This window comes from Artemia franciscana, chromosome 5, assembly GCF_032884065.1.
Source record: "Artemia franciscana chromosome 5, ASM3288406v1, whole genome shotgun sequence".
In the NCBI taxonomy this organism is placed as follows: Eukaryota; Metazoa; Arthropoda; class Branchiopoda; order Anostraca; family Artemiidae; genus Artemia; species Artemia franciscana.
Genome location: NC_088867.1, coordinates 50,653,860 through 50,674,048, shown reverse-complemented (window position 1 = coordinate 50,674,048; position 20,189 = coordinate 50,653,860). Strand labels below are relative to the sequence as shown.

The window sequence follows — 20,189 nt, the reverse complement described above, 5'->3', positions numbered from 1 at the left end:
TTCTGTGTTGTTACAAATTATTCAGCAGAGACATCTCATATTCAATGTGTAACTTAGTCCTTACGCCATCTATAGAATTAGATTCAAATATTACTGTTGTAACAAAAACAATAATTGACTTTAAAGAAGACTCTATAGCATTTACGCTTGTTGAATTTGGAAATGGGAGTTCCTAAATTTTATAGATGGATATCAGAAAGGTATCCATGTTTAAGTGAAGTGGTCAGGGAGTACCAGGTGAGCTTATTTTCAAGGTTTGGCCTAATCAACACATAGGCTAGGCTATTGGCAAAACTATTAAACAACCCTAAATAACAACAAAAGGATTAAGTATCAGGAAACAATTTACTCCAAAATTGAAGTTTACTTAATCTTTCTTCAGCCACCATCCAAGCTATAGCCTACACAAGTCTGCTGAACCTGCAATTTTTTCAGTTAGCTTCTCACAGAAAAAAAAAAACTGGTAAAATTTCAATTTAGCTGCTTTCTTTGTCTTGAAAAAGGGTTAGATTAGGAAAATGAAACTTTCAGTATAAATCCAGGGTAAATCAAAAATACTCTGAGAAGCAGGGACATTGTTTGGGAGGAAGTTGCCCTCTCAATAATGTAGAGAAAAAAAATATTAGGCTATAGCCTATGCCCCTTGATTATCCAGATGTGGAATCCTCTTCTCCCTCCCCAAATGAAAATGCTTGAGATTTGCCCCTGCTGGGAAGTCAGTGCCTAAATTCCATGTTAATCTTCTAGACTATTCATTTCTAAGGCTGAAAAAGTTGCATTATTGGTAGGCCTATATCTGTAAGATCTTGAAAAACAACATTTAACCTTAATTTTCAGCTTCCAATTGCTTTTCTCTGGTACAAGCTCTGAAAAATACAATTCCTATTACTTTAGTTAATTATAAGCCATATCAATGTTTTTTTTTCTGAAATTAAGAAGATATTTGAGTATCTTTAGAACTTTGTAAATAGGGATTGAGCTAAGTTGTGAAGCTGAAATCAGTTTTCTTGTACTTCATTTAAGCAGCAGATCTCTTTTGCAAGGTTTCACTTTCATAACACAAAGATTTTTAAAGGTTAGGGCCCTCTAGAAAGAGAAGGAATTGAGATAGGTACATCAGACTACCTTCCCAGGACATACTTTTAGTCTATAAACTCATCCCTGATAGTTTCATTTTTCTAACCTGACCCCTCTCCAACAGAGCAAAAATAGCTAAAATAGAATTTTATCAAAGAGCATATTATTTTGAATATAGCCTAGCTGAAAACATGGTTACCTCTAGATAAGAGCAGCTCTTCTGAATGAATAATATAAACAAAGGTAAAATTCTAGTTAATTGACTTCTTGCTATCTTGGAAAGGGTTTAGGTTAGGAAAATGAAACTTTCAGGGATGGGTCTACAGACTAAAATATATCTCAAGAAGGTATATTAAAGTACCCACCTTCATTCTTTCTCCCTCTAGAGCACCTTGAAATTTGCCTACATCACAGGTCTATACCTATTGAAATTTTGACAAAACAACATTTTACCTTAATTTTAAGTTACTAGTTGCTTTTTCTCTGTGTTTAGTTCTGAAAATGCAATTCCTGTTATTTGAGCAGAATTTTGAGCCATATCAATGTTTTTTTTTTCAAATTTAGAAAATGTATTTGCATATGTTTAAAACCTTATAAAATTGAATTGAGCAAAGTTATGAAGCTGAAAACAATTTTACTATACTTCAATTAAGCAGAAGATCTATTTTGCAAGGTTTCACTTTTATAACACACATATTTTTAAAGGTCATCAAAGGTCAGGGCCCTCTAGAGGGAGAAGGAGCAGAGGTAGTTGCTTCAAAATACCTTCCCAAGTCAATTAACTAGACAAATAGGAATAATACTATAAACAATAGGAAGGAATAATGTAAAACAAAATGAGTGATACCATTTGACTTTAGTACAATGAAATGTTACATATACAATTTTATAAGCCTTAAAACTAAAAAAAAGCCTCAAGATGCTGTAAGAAGGCTTTTTAAAGATTCCTGCCCTCAAATGGGAATTTACATTTGGTAACTTTAGATATATTTTGTAGTATAAGGGCAAAACATTTAGGATTAGACCTACTACCCCAAATAAAGCCAATAAATTCCTATAAACAGTATTCTGTCTCTAGATTTCAGAGTAAAAAACTAATAACAATCTTTCTTTCATAATTTTAAGGTTTCTTGTGCAAAGTCTAAATGTATTTTGAATCCATTGGTCTTCTTAGTGAATCACTGTTAAAAAAGAATGTATTATTCTATTGCTTAAAGGATATGGTAATTGGCGTTTTAACCTTGGATAAGTTAGCCTGCAGTCAAACACCCATGTAAGATTTCTTTTGACTTTGCAAAGAGGGCAAATTAAAAAAAAAAACAAAAAAAAAAATGCTTGATAATTTAAACATGCTATAAAACTGTAAGTACTTTAGGTTTCTTAGAAACTTATTTTTAAAAGCTCCACTATGCATATCTGACATTAATTGAAATATGATGAAAGAAGAAAATGAATAAGATGATCCCTAATGAATAAGAATATAAAATAGAATCTTATGTCACAAGGTCTTGCAAACAATAGAAGCAAAGCCAAACTCAAAATGAACATTGTCACAGTGCAAATAGAAAGTGATACAAATAAAAATTAAGAAGACAAAAATTCCCAAGTTCTATTGTAGCATAGATTCTTTTTATATATAAGGGAATGATTTCCCTAATTAATTGCTTAGTCTCTTCTGTAGTTGACTTATAAAAAAGGAGGTACATTTGGCTTATTAAAAGTTAATAAAAATGTAGAAAAGAGAAGATGGTGCTAAGAATATTGGGAATTTAGTAGTTTTTCCTCCAATTTTGAGTGGACTTGTTTGATTAGAAATTGAAGGTTCTATTGAACTTTTTAGAGTCAAAAATGATTGGAGGCAACTAGTTCCCCTCTAACGCCCTTTTATAACTCCTTCCCATTGTATTGGCTGAAAATTTAGAGGTAGCCATTATTTTATGAAATGTTGAAACCTGCAATAAATGTTATATCCAGGGATAGCATGATCCTCCTCCCAGCTCCTGTGACAGGCTGTGGGCTGTAAATTGAGCAGGTTCCCAGTTGTTTAGAGATAGATATTGTGGTAAGAAGGGGGCAAACCTCTGATTATGGGTTTCCAATTGACTTGAAACTTCAAAGAGCAATTCTCTCTGGCCTTAGTAAAATGCATATTTTTTTGGTCATAGAGAGTGTTAGTGGATTCGAAAGTTTTTGAAAAAAAACTTTTTATTCTGGATCAGTTTGAGCCTAACATCTGTTAAGCCCTTGGAATAAGAGGAACTTATTGTATAAATTTGCTTGTGGGGGTATTAAACCCCAAAGCATTTTTTTTCCAATTGGCTTAGAACTTGTGTTCTTACCTCTTTGACTAAGGGACTCAATGCAGAAAAAAATATCTACAAAATGGTATCTGAGAATGATCAATAAACTTTTTTTTTCTGAATGAGTTGAAACTTAAAACTTTCATTCCATATGACACAAGATTCCTACCATACAGGAATAATCTAACTTAGAGGCATAGGGTCCAAAAATGGACAAATATTTTTCTGATTGGCTTTAAACTGATATCCCTAAGTCTTTAGACCATAAAGACCTTTATGCCCCCCAAAATTGGACCAGAAAAGAAATCTTTTCTAATTGAGGCATGTAAGACCCAAAATATGGGCCTGAAAATGATTAAGTGATTTTTTTTTTCATTTGGCTTTAAGATCTAAATGATTGTTACCTGGACTAAAGGGAAAAAATATTTTTTATAGCAAGAAGGTGGTTGGGGGATCCAAAAATGGGCCTTCTTTGTCCCTGATTATTTTGAATAATTAGAAAATCCAAAAAGCTTGAGACTTACACCCATAAACTCATGGGCCAAGGGATGCAACACATAGGTTGAAGTAACAACCCTTTAAGAACTGGTAGCATTATTTTTTTTTTCCAATTGGACTCAAGCATTTAAACTTCCTTGAGCCAAGATTATCCCAAATAAACAATAGAATATAAATCAATGTGTCCAAAAATGAGCACTGAAAAAGGAAATAAGTTTTTATTTCTGATTTGCTTACAACTTTTAAGGGTTCGTACCTGGTCTAAAGGGAAAATGTATCTTTGTTTAGAGGGTGGGTTGGGGGGGGGTCTAAAATGGGACCAGTAATAGACCCAAAGCTGTGTTGCTTCTTTGGTCAGTTTGACAATTGAAGCCATGTATTTTTTGACCAAGGGGACCTGCTTTTAAAAGACTGAATGTGCCCAAAAGATAGCCACAACTTTTTTCTCACAAAAAAATTGATTGGGAGTGAGGACCCCTAAAACTGGTAGGGATACCAGAAAAGATACATCTTTTTTTTGGTTTGATAGCCAAGACTGAGTTTGTTTTGTCTCAGATAAAAAGTTTGGAAGAATGGAAAGATAATCCTAAGAACCTAGACTAAGCATTGGAAACCTAAAATGGTGACAATGATTCAGAATGATTTTGAAACATAGGCACTTTAGAAGACAGAGGAGGATTTGTTACATGTTTTCCAGAGAAATGATCTATGGATAGGTTTGGTTAATTATTTGACTTAACCTATAACAAATGGCAACTGTTAAAAAAATGTGGTTCTATCCCATCTAGGGCTGTAATGACGGGAAGGCTAAGATGGAATATCCTTTGCAGAAAAAGGATGACAGATTGCCATAGATTGTTCTCTCTAACCACCCATCTGGGGCCAAACGGTTGGCCCAAAATGGGATGAGAAGAGTTCATAAGGGTCAATTTAAAGGAACTTGCATTTTTTTGGGGAAGGTGCAAAGAATTGAGCTTTGAATAGATTGGGGTAGAGTAAGAGCTTGTGCAGCTGTGTTGGCCTCTGAGGTGATTGAAAAATGAAGTTCTTAGGCCCTATGTTGAACGACCCATTCCCCTCACCCCTAATCGATCTGTTTGCTATGCAGTGGGGTCACCTTGTTCAAGTACCTGTAGGTGTAAGCCTCATATTGTTTAGAAAGAAATTGTTTTTAACCTAACTTGGAATTTTTATTCCAAGGTATGGAGAAAAAGCTTAGCCTATTTTAGGTGCATAATGTCCCCAACCAATTTTTTTCTCATTAGGGTTCCCTTGACCTAAGAAATTGCATATGCAAGCTACAGGCCATTTTAAAACATTTTTTTTAAGCCTTGGTCTCTTTTTTCTATATTTATTTTGTATCAGGGTCCCAAGGATCGACTTTATGACGTATATTTTGAAGCTGCCTAAAAACAGTTTTTAGTCCTTTTTTAGTTTTATTTTAATCGTGGTCCCAGTATGCCACGAGAGGTCTCATTCTAACGGAAATTAAAAATTTGAATGTCCTTTTTAAGTGACCAAAAATTGGAGGACACCTAGACCCCTTTCCATGCCTATTTTTTTCCTGAAGTCGCCGGATCAAAATTTTGAGATAGTCATTTTGTTTAGTATAGTCGAAAAATATAATAATTATGTCTTTTGGGACAACTGAATCCCCCACAGTCCCCGGGGGAGGGGCTGCAAGTTACAAACTTTAACCATTGTTTACATATAGTATTGGTTATTGAGAAGTGTACAGACGTTTTCAAGGGAACTTTTTCGCGTTGAAGGGGGGGGGGTCTAGTTTTTTTTTTCAAAATCACTCGATCAAAACAATGAGAAAGTCGTTTAGCCAGAAAAAAAAATTAATTGTCCATTAAATAAAACAGAAACAAGTTTTTCTTTAACTGAAAGTAAGGAGCAACATTAAAACTTAAAACGAACAGAAATTACTCCGTATATGAAATAGGTTGTCCCCTCTGCGATCCCTTGCTCTTTACACTAAAGTTTGACTCTTTGCCACAATTCTGCTTTTTAAAACAATTGAAAGCTTTAGCGTAAAGAGCGAGGGATTGGGGAGGGGACAACCCATTTCATATACGGAGTAATTTCTGTTCGTTTTAAGTTTTAATGTCGCTCCTTACTTAACGAACAGAAATTACTCCGTATATGAAAGGGGCTGTTCCCTCCTCAACCTCCTACTCTTTACGCTAAAGTTTTTCACTGTTTTTAAAAGTAGATTAGAGAGTCAAACATTAGTGCAAATAGCAGTGCTTTGAGGAGGGATTAGTGCTAAAGATATAGCAGGGGAATGACCCGCATAGCAGGTCAAGATATAGCAAGATATAGTGGGAATATTTAGCAGGGGAATAAATAGAACTATAAAGCAGGGGAATGAGCAGAGGGAGTTTGAGTCTTAGATATTTTTGTATTTGTTGTTCTTACTCCGAGTTTTTAATAAATCATTCTGTAAAACTTCTAATAAGTCCTTCCCTTTAATAAATATATTTTAAAACGGAATTTTTCCAAAAATAAGGAGTGAACCTAAAACGACTTATGAACAAAAAATAGACCAGCACTGTCAATACCCCGTAAAAAATCGCAAGAATTGTGATCCATGGTCACAGTTGATGAGTCACACACGTGATTGTGTTTTTCAGATTTGATTCAAAAACCCTGAAAGCTGATAATTCTTTATAAATTTATTTCTATGGGTAGCGGTAATGTGCCAACTGTTTTTGTCTCTGGCTAAAACGTGGCCCACCCCTCACAAAGATCTGTATGAGCATGAAAAATGAGTGTAGTCCATGATTCAGCATACAACTACCCTTCCCGATTAAGCTCAAGAATACCACTCTTTTGGTACCTTCTAAAGACATAAAAAATAATTTTTGTTTCCATGTGACTTTTTCTTTCTTTTTTTGTTTTCTTTTTCTTTTTTTGCATAGTATTAACTTTATTTAGTTTGTTTAATGTGTTTCTTTATAACTGTTTTCTTTATTAATTTAGTGACCAATTTGAAATGCATGTACAACCCTTCTTTTACAGGCCTAGGAACCTTTGGGGGATTAGCGCAGTGTATTCATTGTGTGATTGATTCAAAATGAATAAATCTTGTCTTATCGTATTACAAGGCTACAGCTCTTAGTCCTCACCAAATTTGGCTTTGGTCCCAAATCAGGTCCAGAACCCCATCCCTCCTTGAAAAAAGTATGATAGGTACTTTTTTGGTTATTTCTCATCAAATTTTGTTACGTTTGAACAAACCCAACCTGTAGATGTTCTTATGACAAGATATTTGGGACCATCCCCTCAGAGAGATAGGATCATATTTAGAGCCTTAAATCAAGACCATATACTGAATTTCTGTTCTGGGGAGAAAGAGTTTTGTTCAGGGGGGGGGGAGGGTACAAAAAACTTAAACGTATTAATCAAAATTATAAGCATTTTTGTTTTTTACGATTCGAAAAAAAAAACATTCAGGGAGGGAAGTGATGGCAGTCAAACCCGTTACCCCCGCCCCGGATTAGCCTTGTCTGAACCTGCTACCCTCAACCCGTTAGCCTTGCGTGACACCATGAAATGGGATTCAGCTCTCATTTTCATTTTCTTTTTTTTTGAACACTGAGATCGTTTTCTGGTAAGGGTTCCGATTACAAAAATGTATGCTACCTTCCTTAAACTTTTCCCTAGAGAGTTAGGACTGGCTTTGGAAGCTGAAAAGTACAAAGAGGGCACTAGATTTTCATTCACATGAATCCATTCTACCAAGTTTGATTTTCCTTGCTGTATCCTCCTCTCTTTCTTCAATTTAAAAGGAAATTCCATCCCCCCTCCCACACTTCGTAAAAAACTTGATTCCTCAAGCAGTCCTGAAATACTAAAAATCCACTATTTTAATGATCTTGGGGACACATGCTTATCAGAAACAACAATTTTTAAAGCCCTTCCCCAAAACAGCATTCCAAGCCTTCTTGCCTTTTACCTAAAATTCTGTACTCGATCCCAAGCATATTCATAAATTTTGCCGAGGAAGTAATTAATTTTTTTTGTACTCAGGCTCTTGAGTTGTTTCAGCAATATACCTTTGGGGAACCCTGAACAAAATCTTAGCCTACGATTCCTAAGAGTTCCAAAGTGATCGGACTACCACGATCTAACATGTCCGCATTTTCTACGAAACATTTTACGTTTACAATAAGTAATTTATGTCATTTGAGACAATTTTCCCGGACTGTAGGGTTGATGTTGACCCCAAAGGCATACCTGTTAAACCTCCACTATTCTGAGCAAAATGGCCATTTCAAAATTTTTATCTGGTACTATTTGGGTAAAGGGGATTACAGAGAGCATATTTGATGCACACTTTTTAACCTTGGAATATGATGGCCCAACTTCTTGTGCTATGTCGTCCATTTCTTCCCTAATTTTTTTTTTTGGTAGTAAACTTAACTAAAAGAAATTAGTGACGTCCCATTTTTTCAAATTTTATATTTCTGTGAAAACTCCAAAATACCTCTTTTTAAAGCAAATGTAATTGGCATTATTTTTAAAACAACTATACATTTGTGTGCTGGTGGAGAGAAATAATCTAAAGGTAGGATCAAAGAAAAAAAAATGAATGACAACCCTTGAAATGCTTGTTCGCAACGTTATTTATCCTCCACAGAATGTTTTCATTATGTCATTCCAACAGAATGCCCAAATACACCATTAATTATGACGTCATTCCAGCAGATTGCCTAAATTCATGATTAATTATGACGTCATTCGAACAAAATGTATATCGTAATTTATCGTGACGTTGTTCAGTATTGGTTAGTCAATAGAACAATGCGTTCATTTGTTAAATATACTGTTCCTGTAGTATGTGCTGGAGTATTATGGTGGGCGGCTAAGGAAGAGCTTTTTTTAAGTACAGATTCAAAAAAGGAAAAATGTATTGCTTTAAAGGCTTTATTGGAAACTGGTGCTGAAAAGAAAGGACTTGAATACCAGAATGTCCGCATGGGAAACAGGGTGTTACCCCTCTTTTATGTGCATGGAAAGCCAAAAGGATTTGATAACTGTGATGAGGTCTCGTGCTATGCAAACTCAGCTGTTCAGTGTCTCTTTAGCTTACATGATAATCTTTTCAAAGTTCTTCCCAAAATACGAGGCCCCATTTCCGACGAACTAGAAGAACTTGCATTTTCATCGCTTGAGAAAACGGAATCAACGAAACAGCTTAGAAAATTATTTCCGTCTGAGTATGGTTTTGCAGATTCAGTCCGTCAGTGCATGACTAAATTTTGGGAAACTTTGTTTGATTGTGTTGATAATGAAAACAGGCAGAACAGTGCCAACCCATTGACATATCGGAGTCCGCTTACTGAAATTTTTCATTTTGAAAACCGAAAATATTGGGTATGTGACATCTGCCAATGGAGTGAAATTGAAGATGATCAGACTTGTAGGAAACTTCTTAACTTCGCAGTTCCAGAATCCGATGAGCGTTGGCGTTATATTCCTTTCAATAGGGTTCTTAATCCCTATCTTGACAGAAATTGCCCAAATGGACATGAGCTGACTTCTCAAATAGTATTTACCCAAACCAGTCCCTTTCTTGCTGTGGCTTTGAATAGAAATTTATCTGGTTTCAAAAATAATATTATTTTTTTCTTGTAATATTTATAAATTTTAAGATTTCTTTATAGATTTTCTTATAGATTTCTTAAACCTTTATAGATTTCTTTATAGATTTTCTTATAATCCTTTTTAGTGCATTTTGTTATATATAGAGGGTAACAATAAATTATTATTTTTATTTTGTATCTATAATTCAATAAGATAAAATCATTTTTATAAAGGTATATAGATCGATAGATAATGTCTTTGCTGAGGATGAGTAAAAAGTCATTGACTGCTCACTAGCTTCTAGATGAATTAGTATTAATTACTGTCGTTAATTAATTAATTACGTGAGAATTACTGTCAGCTGAATTTATGTGATATTTATATATATATATATATATATATATATATATATATATATATATATATATATATATATATATATATATATATATATATATATATATATATATATATATATATATATATATATATATATATATATATATATATATATATATATATATATATATATATATATATATATATATATATATATATATATATATATATATATATATATATATATATATATATATATATATATATATATATATATATATATATATATATATATATATATATATATATATATATATATATATATATATATATATATATATATATATATATATATATATATATATATATATATATATATATCTAGCTGTTGGTGTGGGCTGGGCTCGGTTGGATAGGAAAGGAATCAGTCCTTTAAGTATTTTTACCACCGACAAAGGCAGTTCTATATATCAATCCAGCCAGGTTTACAATAACTTAATTGATAAGGTTTGCAGTCTTACCATCATGTGAGTATCATGCTAACATCGTATGGACAATTTTATGACCAAGCACTGCATTGATTATACATAGGTTGTCATACCTTCTAAATTTCAGCAGTCTATAACTGTTATAACTGTGCAATCTAAGGTTGTAACTGCAGTCTATAACTGTATAACCCTTTTTTACACGAAATTTGCCTAGGCTGAAATACTATCTATCCCTAGTTCTGCCGACATGGGTATTAAAATCTAATAAAATTCCTCATTTCTACCTTGGATTCAGTCTATTATCGCCCGTACCTGTTAAGTAAAATTCATTCGAGTCACTACTATTTCTGTCAGTTGGTTTTACTGGGGCGTATACTGCTATGACTGATAACTTGGTCTTTTTATTCGTAAAATGAGCAACTAGCATTCTATTATTATTCCCATTCCATTCCCACCATGAGTAAGACGTACCATTTCCTCATTCATCTTGAGTCCAACTCTTGTCTATGCACCCTGTTCTTCCTGGCTTACTGAAGGAATTCTAATTTCACCTAATTCCATGTATCCTGCCACTCAGAAGCCCTTGGAGGTCTATCCACAAGTAGACTTGAAAGAGCCGAAATCCTACAGAAGCCTTCTCAAGCCTGAAAAATTATCCTTAGCATACTTTCATTTGCAAAAGACTTAATCTATAATCGGTTTCTCGATCACTCTGGAAACCAAAACACGCAGAAAATAGCCCCCATCCCTCCTTAAAAAAGGTATAATAGGCAATTTTTTGGTTATTTCTCATCAGATTTGGTTACGTTTGAAGAAACTCAACCCTGTAGATGTTCTTATGACAAGATATTTGACACCATTCCCTCAGACAGACCGGATCCTATTTAGAGCCTTAAATAAAGACCATATACAAAATTTGTATTCTGGGGGAAGGAGGTTTGTTCGGAGGGGGGGGGGGTACAAAAAACTCAAAGTATAAAAAAATTATATGCATTGTTGTTACGTTTTTACGAATCGAAAAAAAAATATTCAGGAAGGGGGTGGTGGAGGCGGTCAAACTTGTTACCCCGAGAGGATATAACCTTGCGTGACACCATGAAATGGGATTTAGATCTCATTTTTCTTTCATTTTTCTTTTTTTTTTGAACTCTGAGATAATTTTCTGGTAAGGATCGTGACTACAAAAATGTATGCTACCTTCTTTAAACTTTTCCCTAGATAGCTAGGACCGACTTTGGAAGCTGAGAGGACTGGAAGCACTAGATTTTCATTCCCATCAATTCATTCTACCAAGTTTGATTCTCCCACAAAGCTTCCCTTCTCATAAAAGTCTTTATAGCTAGAACTCCAGGACCCCTCCACATATTTGGATCAAGTAAAAACTCCTTAGAAGTGCTGATAGTGCCAAGTTTTGTTTTCAACTAAGTTTGATTGAGATCTCAAAACCAAATCTGGTATGTAAAAGAAAAATAAATAGTCCCCTACTCTTTCAAGAGGACTGGAAACCTACTATCTCTCACTGTATAGATTTTAACGAGAAATACTTGCCGCAGTTACCCGCTGTACAACACCAATCGATTGTCTTCCCAGCTGAAGATAATTTACTTGGAGAAACGGACATAGCCGATTAACACCAGATGCCCGAGTTTCACTCGGTTCCTGGCACTCGCTAGCCGGCAGGCTTTTATATAGGTGGTTGTAAAATTATGCATTGGCATAATTATTATGTTATTCTTTAGTTTTAAGTCACGAGGTAGCAAATTAGCAATTTAAATTGAATTAAGAAATTCTGGCGTGAATTCAATTCCTCCTTCCTGTGTATCCTTTGCAGAATCTTACATTTTATAAGATTTGTATTTCCTGAGAATAATTGCGATTATTGCTGTTGCTTCTCTTCTAACCGTAGATTTAGTTCACGATTTGATGTTATCCGTGCTGTCGCTTGTTTTCTAAGTTGAAATTACTAAAAATAATTTAGCATAAAGAGCGAAGTATTTATCTCCTTCTAAATACCTAGCTCTTTATGCTAAAGTATTTTTAGAACCCCTCATATGCTTAATAATCTCTGTTCGTTTTAAGTTTTAATGCTTCTCCTTACTTTCAATTGAAAAAAAAACTTTTTCATGTTTATATTTTCATTGGTTTTTTTTCATAGTAATGCTAGAAAATCCTGCGCCCTTTTCATTGAATTTCCCTTCCCCCATGAAATATTCCTCCAAGGAAAGATCCTCCTATATAGCCCCCTTTCCTGAACCCTACACCCAAACAAAAAAAATCCCCTTGAAAATGTCGGTACACTTCCCAATAACCATTACTGTATGTAAACATTGTTCAAAGTTAGTAAATTGCAGCCCCTCCCCCAGGGACTGTGGGGGGTAACTCATCCCCAAAGACATAGTTATTATGGTTTTTGACTATGCGGAACAAAATGGCTATCTCAAAATTTTGATTCGTTGACTTTGGTAAAAAATGAGCGTGGGAAGGGACCCTGGCGGCCTCCAATATTTTTGGTCACTTAAAAAGGGCACTAGAACTTTTCATTTCCGTTAGAATGAACCCTCTTGCAATACTCTAGGACCACTTGGTCGATACGGTGACCCCTGGGAAAAAGAAAAAAAAACAACAAACAAATAAACACGCATCCGTGATTAGTCTTCTGGCAAAAAATACGAAATCCCACATTTTTGTAGATTGGACCTTGAAAGTTTTTCTGTTGGGTTCTATGATACGCTGAATGCGATGGTGTGATTTTCGTTACGATCTTATGACTTTTAGGGGGTGTTTTCCCCTATTTTCCAAAATAAGGCAAATTTTCTCAGGCTCTTAACTTTTGATGACAAAGACTAAATTTGATAAAACTTATATATTTGAATTTAGCATAAAAATCCGATTCTTTTGATATATCTTTTAGGATCGAAATTCCACTTTATAGAGTTTCGTTTACTATTGAGCCGGGTCGCTCCTTATTACAGTTCGTTACCACGAACTGTTTGACTATTGATTTGTGGTAGTTTTACGCTTGGAAGATTATTTGTCTTTATTTTGCTCATTCTTGGCTTAATGGAGCTCTTTACTTTTATTTAAAACCTATTTTTTTGAAAAAGTTTTAAAATTAATTATTGAGAAAAGGGGCGATATTCTAGTTATGCTTCTTCCTCCTTGAGATGGACCAATTTGGATGTGAGTCCAACGTTTCTGCTGTTGACTAGATTCAAATCTTTTGTGTACTATGCCAGATTCCAATTTAGACAGTAGTGTATAATTTTCACAGATAGCTGTTCAAACGGGGGGGGGGGGGTCAACGTTTAGAGGTTCAAACCTCTAAACACCTATAAACACAAAGATTTTTTCGTTTCCAAAATCTTACATCATTGTAAGATTGACCTGGTAAGATATACAAAAATCCTGGCTTTTGTCTGTTCAAGGTTTTCCTGGGCAAGTTTTAAAACTGAGACCTATATGTTCTTCAGTTTGTACATTTGTAGATTTAATGGTCGGTCTATTTTCTTGCGGTTGTGGGTGAGTCATTTTCGATTTAAAGGTAATATGATTTTGTTGTTACTTGAGTTAATTTTTTTATTTTTAGATTCCAGATTTTGATAACTTATATTTGGATATGAATGGAATTATACACAACTGTTCTCATCCAAATGATGAAGATGTTCATTTCAGAATAACAGAAGAAAAGATATTCTCTGACATTTTTCATTATTTAGAGGTAATTTATTTTTTAGAAGTCTCTTGTCATTTTTACCGTTTTTTTTTAAATTTATTACATTATTAGACCTCAATCATTGATTCCAATTTTTTGTTGGAAATTAGAACTTGCTAGAACGATTTTGGACAATCAGTTTTATCTGTATCTCTTTCAGATATGAAGTTGACTTGATCATGTGCAACTCCAATCATAGCCATCATTACAATGTTACAAAAAGTTTTTTAAGGCTTTTTTTTCAATTGTGTATCTGCCAGAGCCACCAATTTTTTGGGGCATAGGGGTGGTGACAGGAGATTATTGGCCCTCCCTAGTTCAACCCCCGAGATTAAAAAAAAATAATACCATTTTTGGAATTTTCATTGAAAAATAATTTTTTCGTGATATTTAAAAAAAGAGAAAATCGAAAAATAACCCAGTCTCCCAAAGTTAAGATAAAGATAGGCTGCCCCCTCTGCTTTGTTCCCTTGGTTTCTGGTACTTTACTGTCCATCAATTCATCAAAGCTTCAATGAAGGTTTTTCATTTATTTGTATTTGTAACACTTAGGCTTTTCCATATTTAAAACTATACAAGTATAAAAATTAATTTGATTTTTGAACTAGCTGATCAGACCCATTACTAGGCTTTTGAACCTTAGATATCATACATAGTAATTACAAAAAGTTTATTTTTATTGAAGTCCATTTAACCATTTTTTCCTCAATTTCCAATTGTTATCGTATTCTTTCGTCTTTCGTTTTCTTAGAATATCTTTTAAGATTTTGTGCTATGACGCCTGGTGAAACTTTGAATATATGCATGGTTAAGGTGACCCCAGTTTATGAAATTGATATATCTGCTATATCTTGGGAATAGCTTGAAAGATTGAATTGAAATATTTAGTTAATGTCAGAATGGGATAAGGAAACTGCACATTTTTTGTGGCTATGGAAAGAGTGAGAAGGATTCAAATATTTTCTGTCCCCATCTGCCTAAAATTGCTTGGCTTGTAAGTTTATGTGGAATTTTTTCATATTTATATCCTTAATTATTTGCATTGATAGCCTTGGTAGGCTGCAGTTTTAAAATGGGGCATCTGTAATATCTTAGAAACGGCTTGGAGGATCGGGTTAAAAATTTCAGGGAGTGTTAAGAGGGGCAAGAAACTTCAAACTTTATTTTGGTAGAGGGCGTGAGGGGTTCAAACCCTTATTTGCCTGAAAAAAGGCCGATATTTTCTTTTAAAAAAGTTTAAACTTTTACATGTAGATGCCTGGTCAAATCGACCATTATACACAGAAAAAAAGGTTTTGCAGAAAAATTTGGCTTAGACCTGATCGGCTTAGACTTTTGGTTCTGGACTACTCTAACATTTTTGCTTAGCCTAGCCCAAAGGGAGTTAATGCGTTTCGAATGTTTTTAATCACCCCAGACAAAAAGACTAAAAGATCTGTGCCAAAGATAAACGATGTGTGACTAGAAGATTTGACATTTTACAAAAATCCTTTTCCAGAAAGTTTTAATAACTTACGACCTAAAATAGTCTAAAAAATTATCAAAATTCTTTGAAACCAAAAAAACCTCGTTTTATAATGGTCATCTTGCTTTACTGCATTGTTATTTTTCGTTTCAGAATCTCCACCTAGTAGCGGTTTATTTAGTTTGAGAACTTTTTTAGCTTTTAACTAGCTTTTTTTGGCTACAATTTTTTCTTGGCTCACAGAAACACAATTTTTAGTGAAAATCTTAGCTAATAATTTTGTTAGGACGCGAAAAAAAAAAAACGGCTTTGATTCAGGCAATACTGCTGTATTTTCAGGCATTTTTTTTCATATATACCAACGAACCTTCTTCTAACTAATGATTAGAATATGTATATTCACGTACAGATGTATATATAAAGATTGGGCTGTCTTGGTTCACAACATCGGCTTGAAGCTTTCGTGATCAATAGGCTGGATCAAGGGACCTCAATGAGAACAGGAAATTTTTGTTGCATCAATTAATTGCCCCAAAATTTCCTTTTTGTGAATTTGCTTGAAAATTAGAGGAATTATAGCCAGGGTTAAGGTAACTTCAATGAAGACAAAAACTTGAAACAAATCTGGTTGTAACGTTCTGTACATAGCAATAACGCACTAAGAGAAATATGGCGAAAAAAGAGGAAAAATTAAGACAAAAGGACATTGCTTGCAATTATTAACTGCTGTAACTTTTATGCACTCATTCTGCAAGAGACAAATACTATGACCCTTCACAACTTACGACACTAGGCACTTGATCGCAGACACATCAATGGAAAGTACAATTTTGCTGCAGCGGTCAGCAAACCTATTTGACAGGTCATCAATTTTTTATTTAAATATCTAAAACACTGTACTTTTGGGGGATGTAGCTATTAGCAAGGGCTTAGTTAGGAAATACTTGCAGAACCTGAAGAGTGACTGTCGGATTTTTTATTTGTCAGAAAAAGAAAAGTTTCTATAGGGGCGTCAAAAGCAACGCATGTGAGGCAAAAAGTGCATTATATATCGGTCAAAGGCCTCTCTTGTCAAATTGGCCCTTACCCTTTCCATGTCACTTAAAAAACGAACAAAAATTGATTTTAAAATCATTTTCAAAGAGTCTTTTAACTGGAAAGTTGTAAGCCATAGTGAAATCCAAAAACAATGAAAAATGAAGACACCTAATAATTAAAATTTTAAGTGTGAACAGAAAAACTTTGAATGAATATATATAATCCAAAATGAATAAAACCTAAACTCAATAATCATTTCAAGCATATATATCAAAAAAAGATACTACTATGGATAAATAGGTGAAACTTAAACGAACATAAATTACAATGAATAATCAAATTGGGCTTAAAGCGAACTCGAATATCCACGCATAAGAGTGGAGCTAGGCCGGAGTGCCCTTGTGCTCCACTGAAGAAAAAACATGTATTCTAAAAAGCTTCTCTTTTATCATTATAACACCGAAAAATAAAAAGAAATGGCTGAGACATCCAGACATTATATCAGTAGGCTATAATAGTATAATAGTTAAACTAGTTTCGTAAGTCTGATAAATTTGTTCATGTTGTAAGTTTTTATCAATACTTTATTCTTCTTAAACACATTTATTTTAAATGAATAAGAAACCAATTTTTAAATCATTTACATTTCGGCAGTCCAAAGTATTGCCTCAACAAATTAGGTAGATTGCTTTAAAAATTACTAATGTTTTTAAAAAAACTATTTAGCCTCCAATTTTACACATGTTTTGAATAAAAAGAAGTTTTGACCAAAAAAGGCCTTTTCAAATTGTATAGTAAAATTAGTTCATATTTGCAATAAAGAATTATTTTTCTTTCCTGTAATGTTGGTTAGTATCCTGATTTTTTCTTCTTTATTTTAATTAATAACTAATAGAAACAATACTGTTCGAAGCATCAATAGTTTGTAGTAAAACAGAAATGACACTGTCTCTTAGAGGGTTTGAGCTGAGGGGAGGGGGGAGGTAACTCTGCAGTTATTTGTGGTATCTCTGATGCCAAATTCTGATTACCAATCCAATGAGTCTCCTCTGAAGTATACACGACCATGCTTTCTATAATAAATCTAATATGCCCACATAATTTACAACTCTTGGCATGTGAGCTATTGGGGCGGGGGTGTTTTCCTCTAAGACATATTGTCTATACCCTTCAACTATGATGAACGAAGCTTCTATCTTCAGATTTTGATTGGATGTCTTTGGGGAAACGATGGGCGTGGGGGGGGGCTGGTTCATATCGATTCCCTATTGACTCTTAAAAAGCACCCTATAACTTCCGATTTCAAATTAAAAGAGCCATATCTGAAGCTTATACGACCACCCATTCCATAAAATCCTTATATGTCGTCAGGGCATGACTTAGTACCCTATCCCCAGGGCACTGGGAGATGTGTCAACTATAGAGTTGTTGTTTTATGTTCTATTGACTATTTTGAATAAAATTGATATTTCACGATTTCAATCAGGTTTGTTTGGTGAAAAGAGGGGTAGTCGAGGGGGCTGGGGTAGTTACCCCCCATTACTTTTTAACCAAATGAGCCTCCTCTAAGATTCATACAACCATCCTTTCGATAAAAACCCTAAATGCCTTAAAATTGATATATCAAAATTTCTATGGGAAATGTCTGCCGTCCGATCACTTTGACTCCTAACTAGAATTTCTTATTATCAATCCAATGAGCCCTCCCCCAAGTTTGTATGACCACCCTTTTTATAAAAACTACATCCCCCAGGGCATAACTTACAGCCCTTGCCCTGACGGCTATGGGTGGGGAGGTTGTCATCCTCAAAGACATGATTTCTGGACCTTCCAACTACGTTAAAAAATGGCTATCTCAAAATTTTGATTGGAAGTATTTGGGGAATTGTTGGGAGTGGGAGGGAGGCATTTGCCCTCCGATCGTTCTTTGCCATTAAAAAGGCGCTAGTCCTCAATATACAATAGAATTAACCCTTTTTAAAGTTTCTACTATAACACTTTCGATAAAAAACCTTATATGCCTCCAGGGCATAACTCACAACCCTTGAACCGAAGGATCTTTCAACAACGTTGAACAAAAAGGCAATCTCAAAATTTCAATAAGATGTATTTCGGGAAAATACAAGATGTGTGTGTGTGTGGGGGGGAGGTCATCTGCCCCCCTATAACTTTGAATCATTAAAAGGGCAGTAGAACTTCTGATTACCAATCAAATGAGCCCCTTTATGAAGTTTTTACGACCACCCTTTGTATGAAAACCTTCCATGCTTCCAGGGCGTAACTTACAACCCTTGCCCTGAGTGCTATGATGGGGGATCGTCATCCTCAAAGACATAATTTCCGGAAATTAAACTACGTTGAACAAAATGGCCATCTCAAAATTTTGACTGGATGTGTTTGGGGAAATGATGGGCGTGGGAGGGGATTTGGTTGCCCTCCAATCACTTTCAACTTTTAATAAAGGGAACTAGCCCTCTGAATTTTCAATTGAATGAGTCAATTGAATTGATCTAAAACATAAATAAATAATACGTTGTGCCAACATCTTTCTTTACTTAGGCAGCGCTATTGCGTTACCTATGAATTTTTTTTAAGTGTGAACAGTTATATGATTATATCGTCGATTCAAAAGTTTTGCTTTTAGAAAATTTAGTCTTAGATTGAACATTGGCTTTTTATTTTTCTGTGGGAAATTTTTTATTAAAAGGTTTTTTTAATACGTAATTTATGTTTGTTTTTTAATTAATATAGCTTTATTATTAGGGCTCTTGAATTTTCTTTGATGTTTTTTGGACAGCTTTTTTCCTATTAATCATTGTCTGAAAAGCACACCAGAATATTTTTCCGATTTTTTTTTTTTACGACAGTTAAGACCTGTTCCAGCCTCTTAAAAATTAAGCTTTTTATACTTTTGCACTTAGTTGTATGTCGAGTGACTTTCTCTTCAAAATATGGTCCAGAATATTCCCTCTACATTAGAAATTGTAGATTAGGCTCTACAATATACTTGCGGGGGGGATGGTGAGACTCCCCTCTCCCTATGGAGAAATCCCAAGAGCTCAAGATTTATCTTTTTCAATCCTTGATTCTAAGACAGAGGATGTCCTAATTCACAAAAGCTAATAGATGTGCTAAGACTCGTGTTTTTTAAGAATTATGTCTTCTAATTTTTTACACTCGTGTCGAATAGTATTGAGGATACTTTGAGTCGTGTTCATATAATAGTGGTGGCTCAAGTTAAGTGGAAGATCTATTCAGTATTAATTTTTGAGCCCTCAAACTCAAGTTTGGAAATAAAAGCTTTTAAATAATCTGACTTCTTTTATTTCTTGTGGTACCTTCAATTTTCTAATATGGTGTTAACTTTTGGTCTACTGAAGCCATTCTTAGTAATGGACTACATTAAAAAAATAAAGAGAGTTCTTGTCAATAGAAGCTGGTGGATTCAGTTCACGATCACGTATGAAGGGATTTAGTTTTCAAATCGGACGGGGTAGTTTTGATAGTACCCCCCCCCCCCCAAGGAAAAAGGAAGGAAGTATTTTCAAAATCCAGGAGGAAAGAAAATGCTTCCCCCTCTGTATTCCCAATTCTCGCCACTGATCGATGCTGTAACTAAGAAACCTAAGTTTGAAGACGAAGAAGCATTAATTGAATATGACTCCAAACATCTAAAA

The 20,189-nt window shown here is 34.3% G+C and overlaps 1 protein-coding gene across 1 annotated transcript in view; it reads left to right on the top strand.

The window, feature by feature from the left end:
* The first annotated feature begins 76 nt into the window (after nt 1-76).
* LOC136027555 (5'-3' exoribonuclease 1-like) overlaps nt 77-20,189 on the top strand; it is a 61,241-nt gene continuing 41,128 nt past the window's right edge. Inside the window, exons 1-2 of the mRNA XM_065704923.1 lie at nt 77-237; nt 13,884-14,015. Of these exons, the coding sequence (XP_065560995.1) occupies nt 163-237; nt 13,884-14,015 (207 nt within the window). The 5' untranslated portion in view covers nt 77-162. The remainder of the gene's footprint in view (nt 238-13,883; nt 14,016-20,189) is intronic.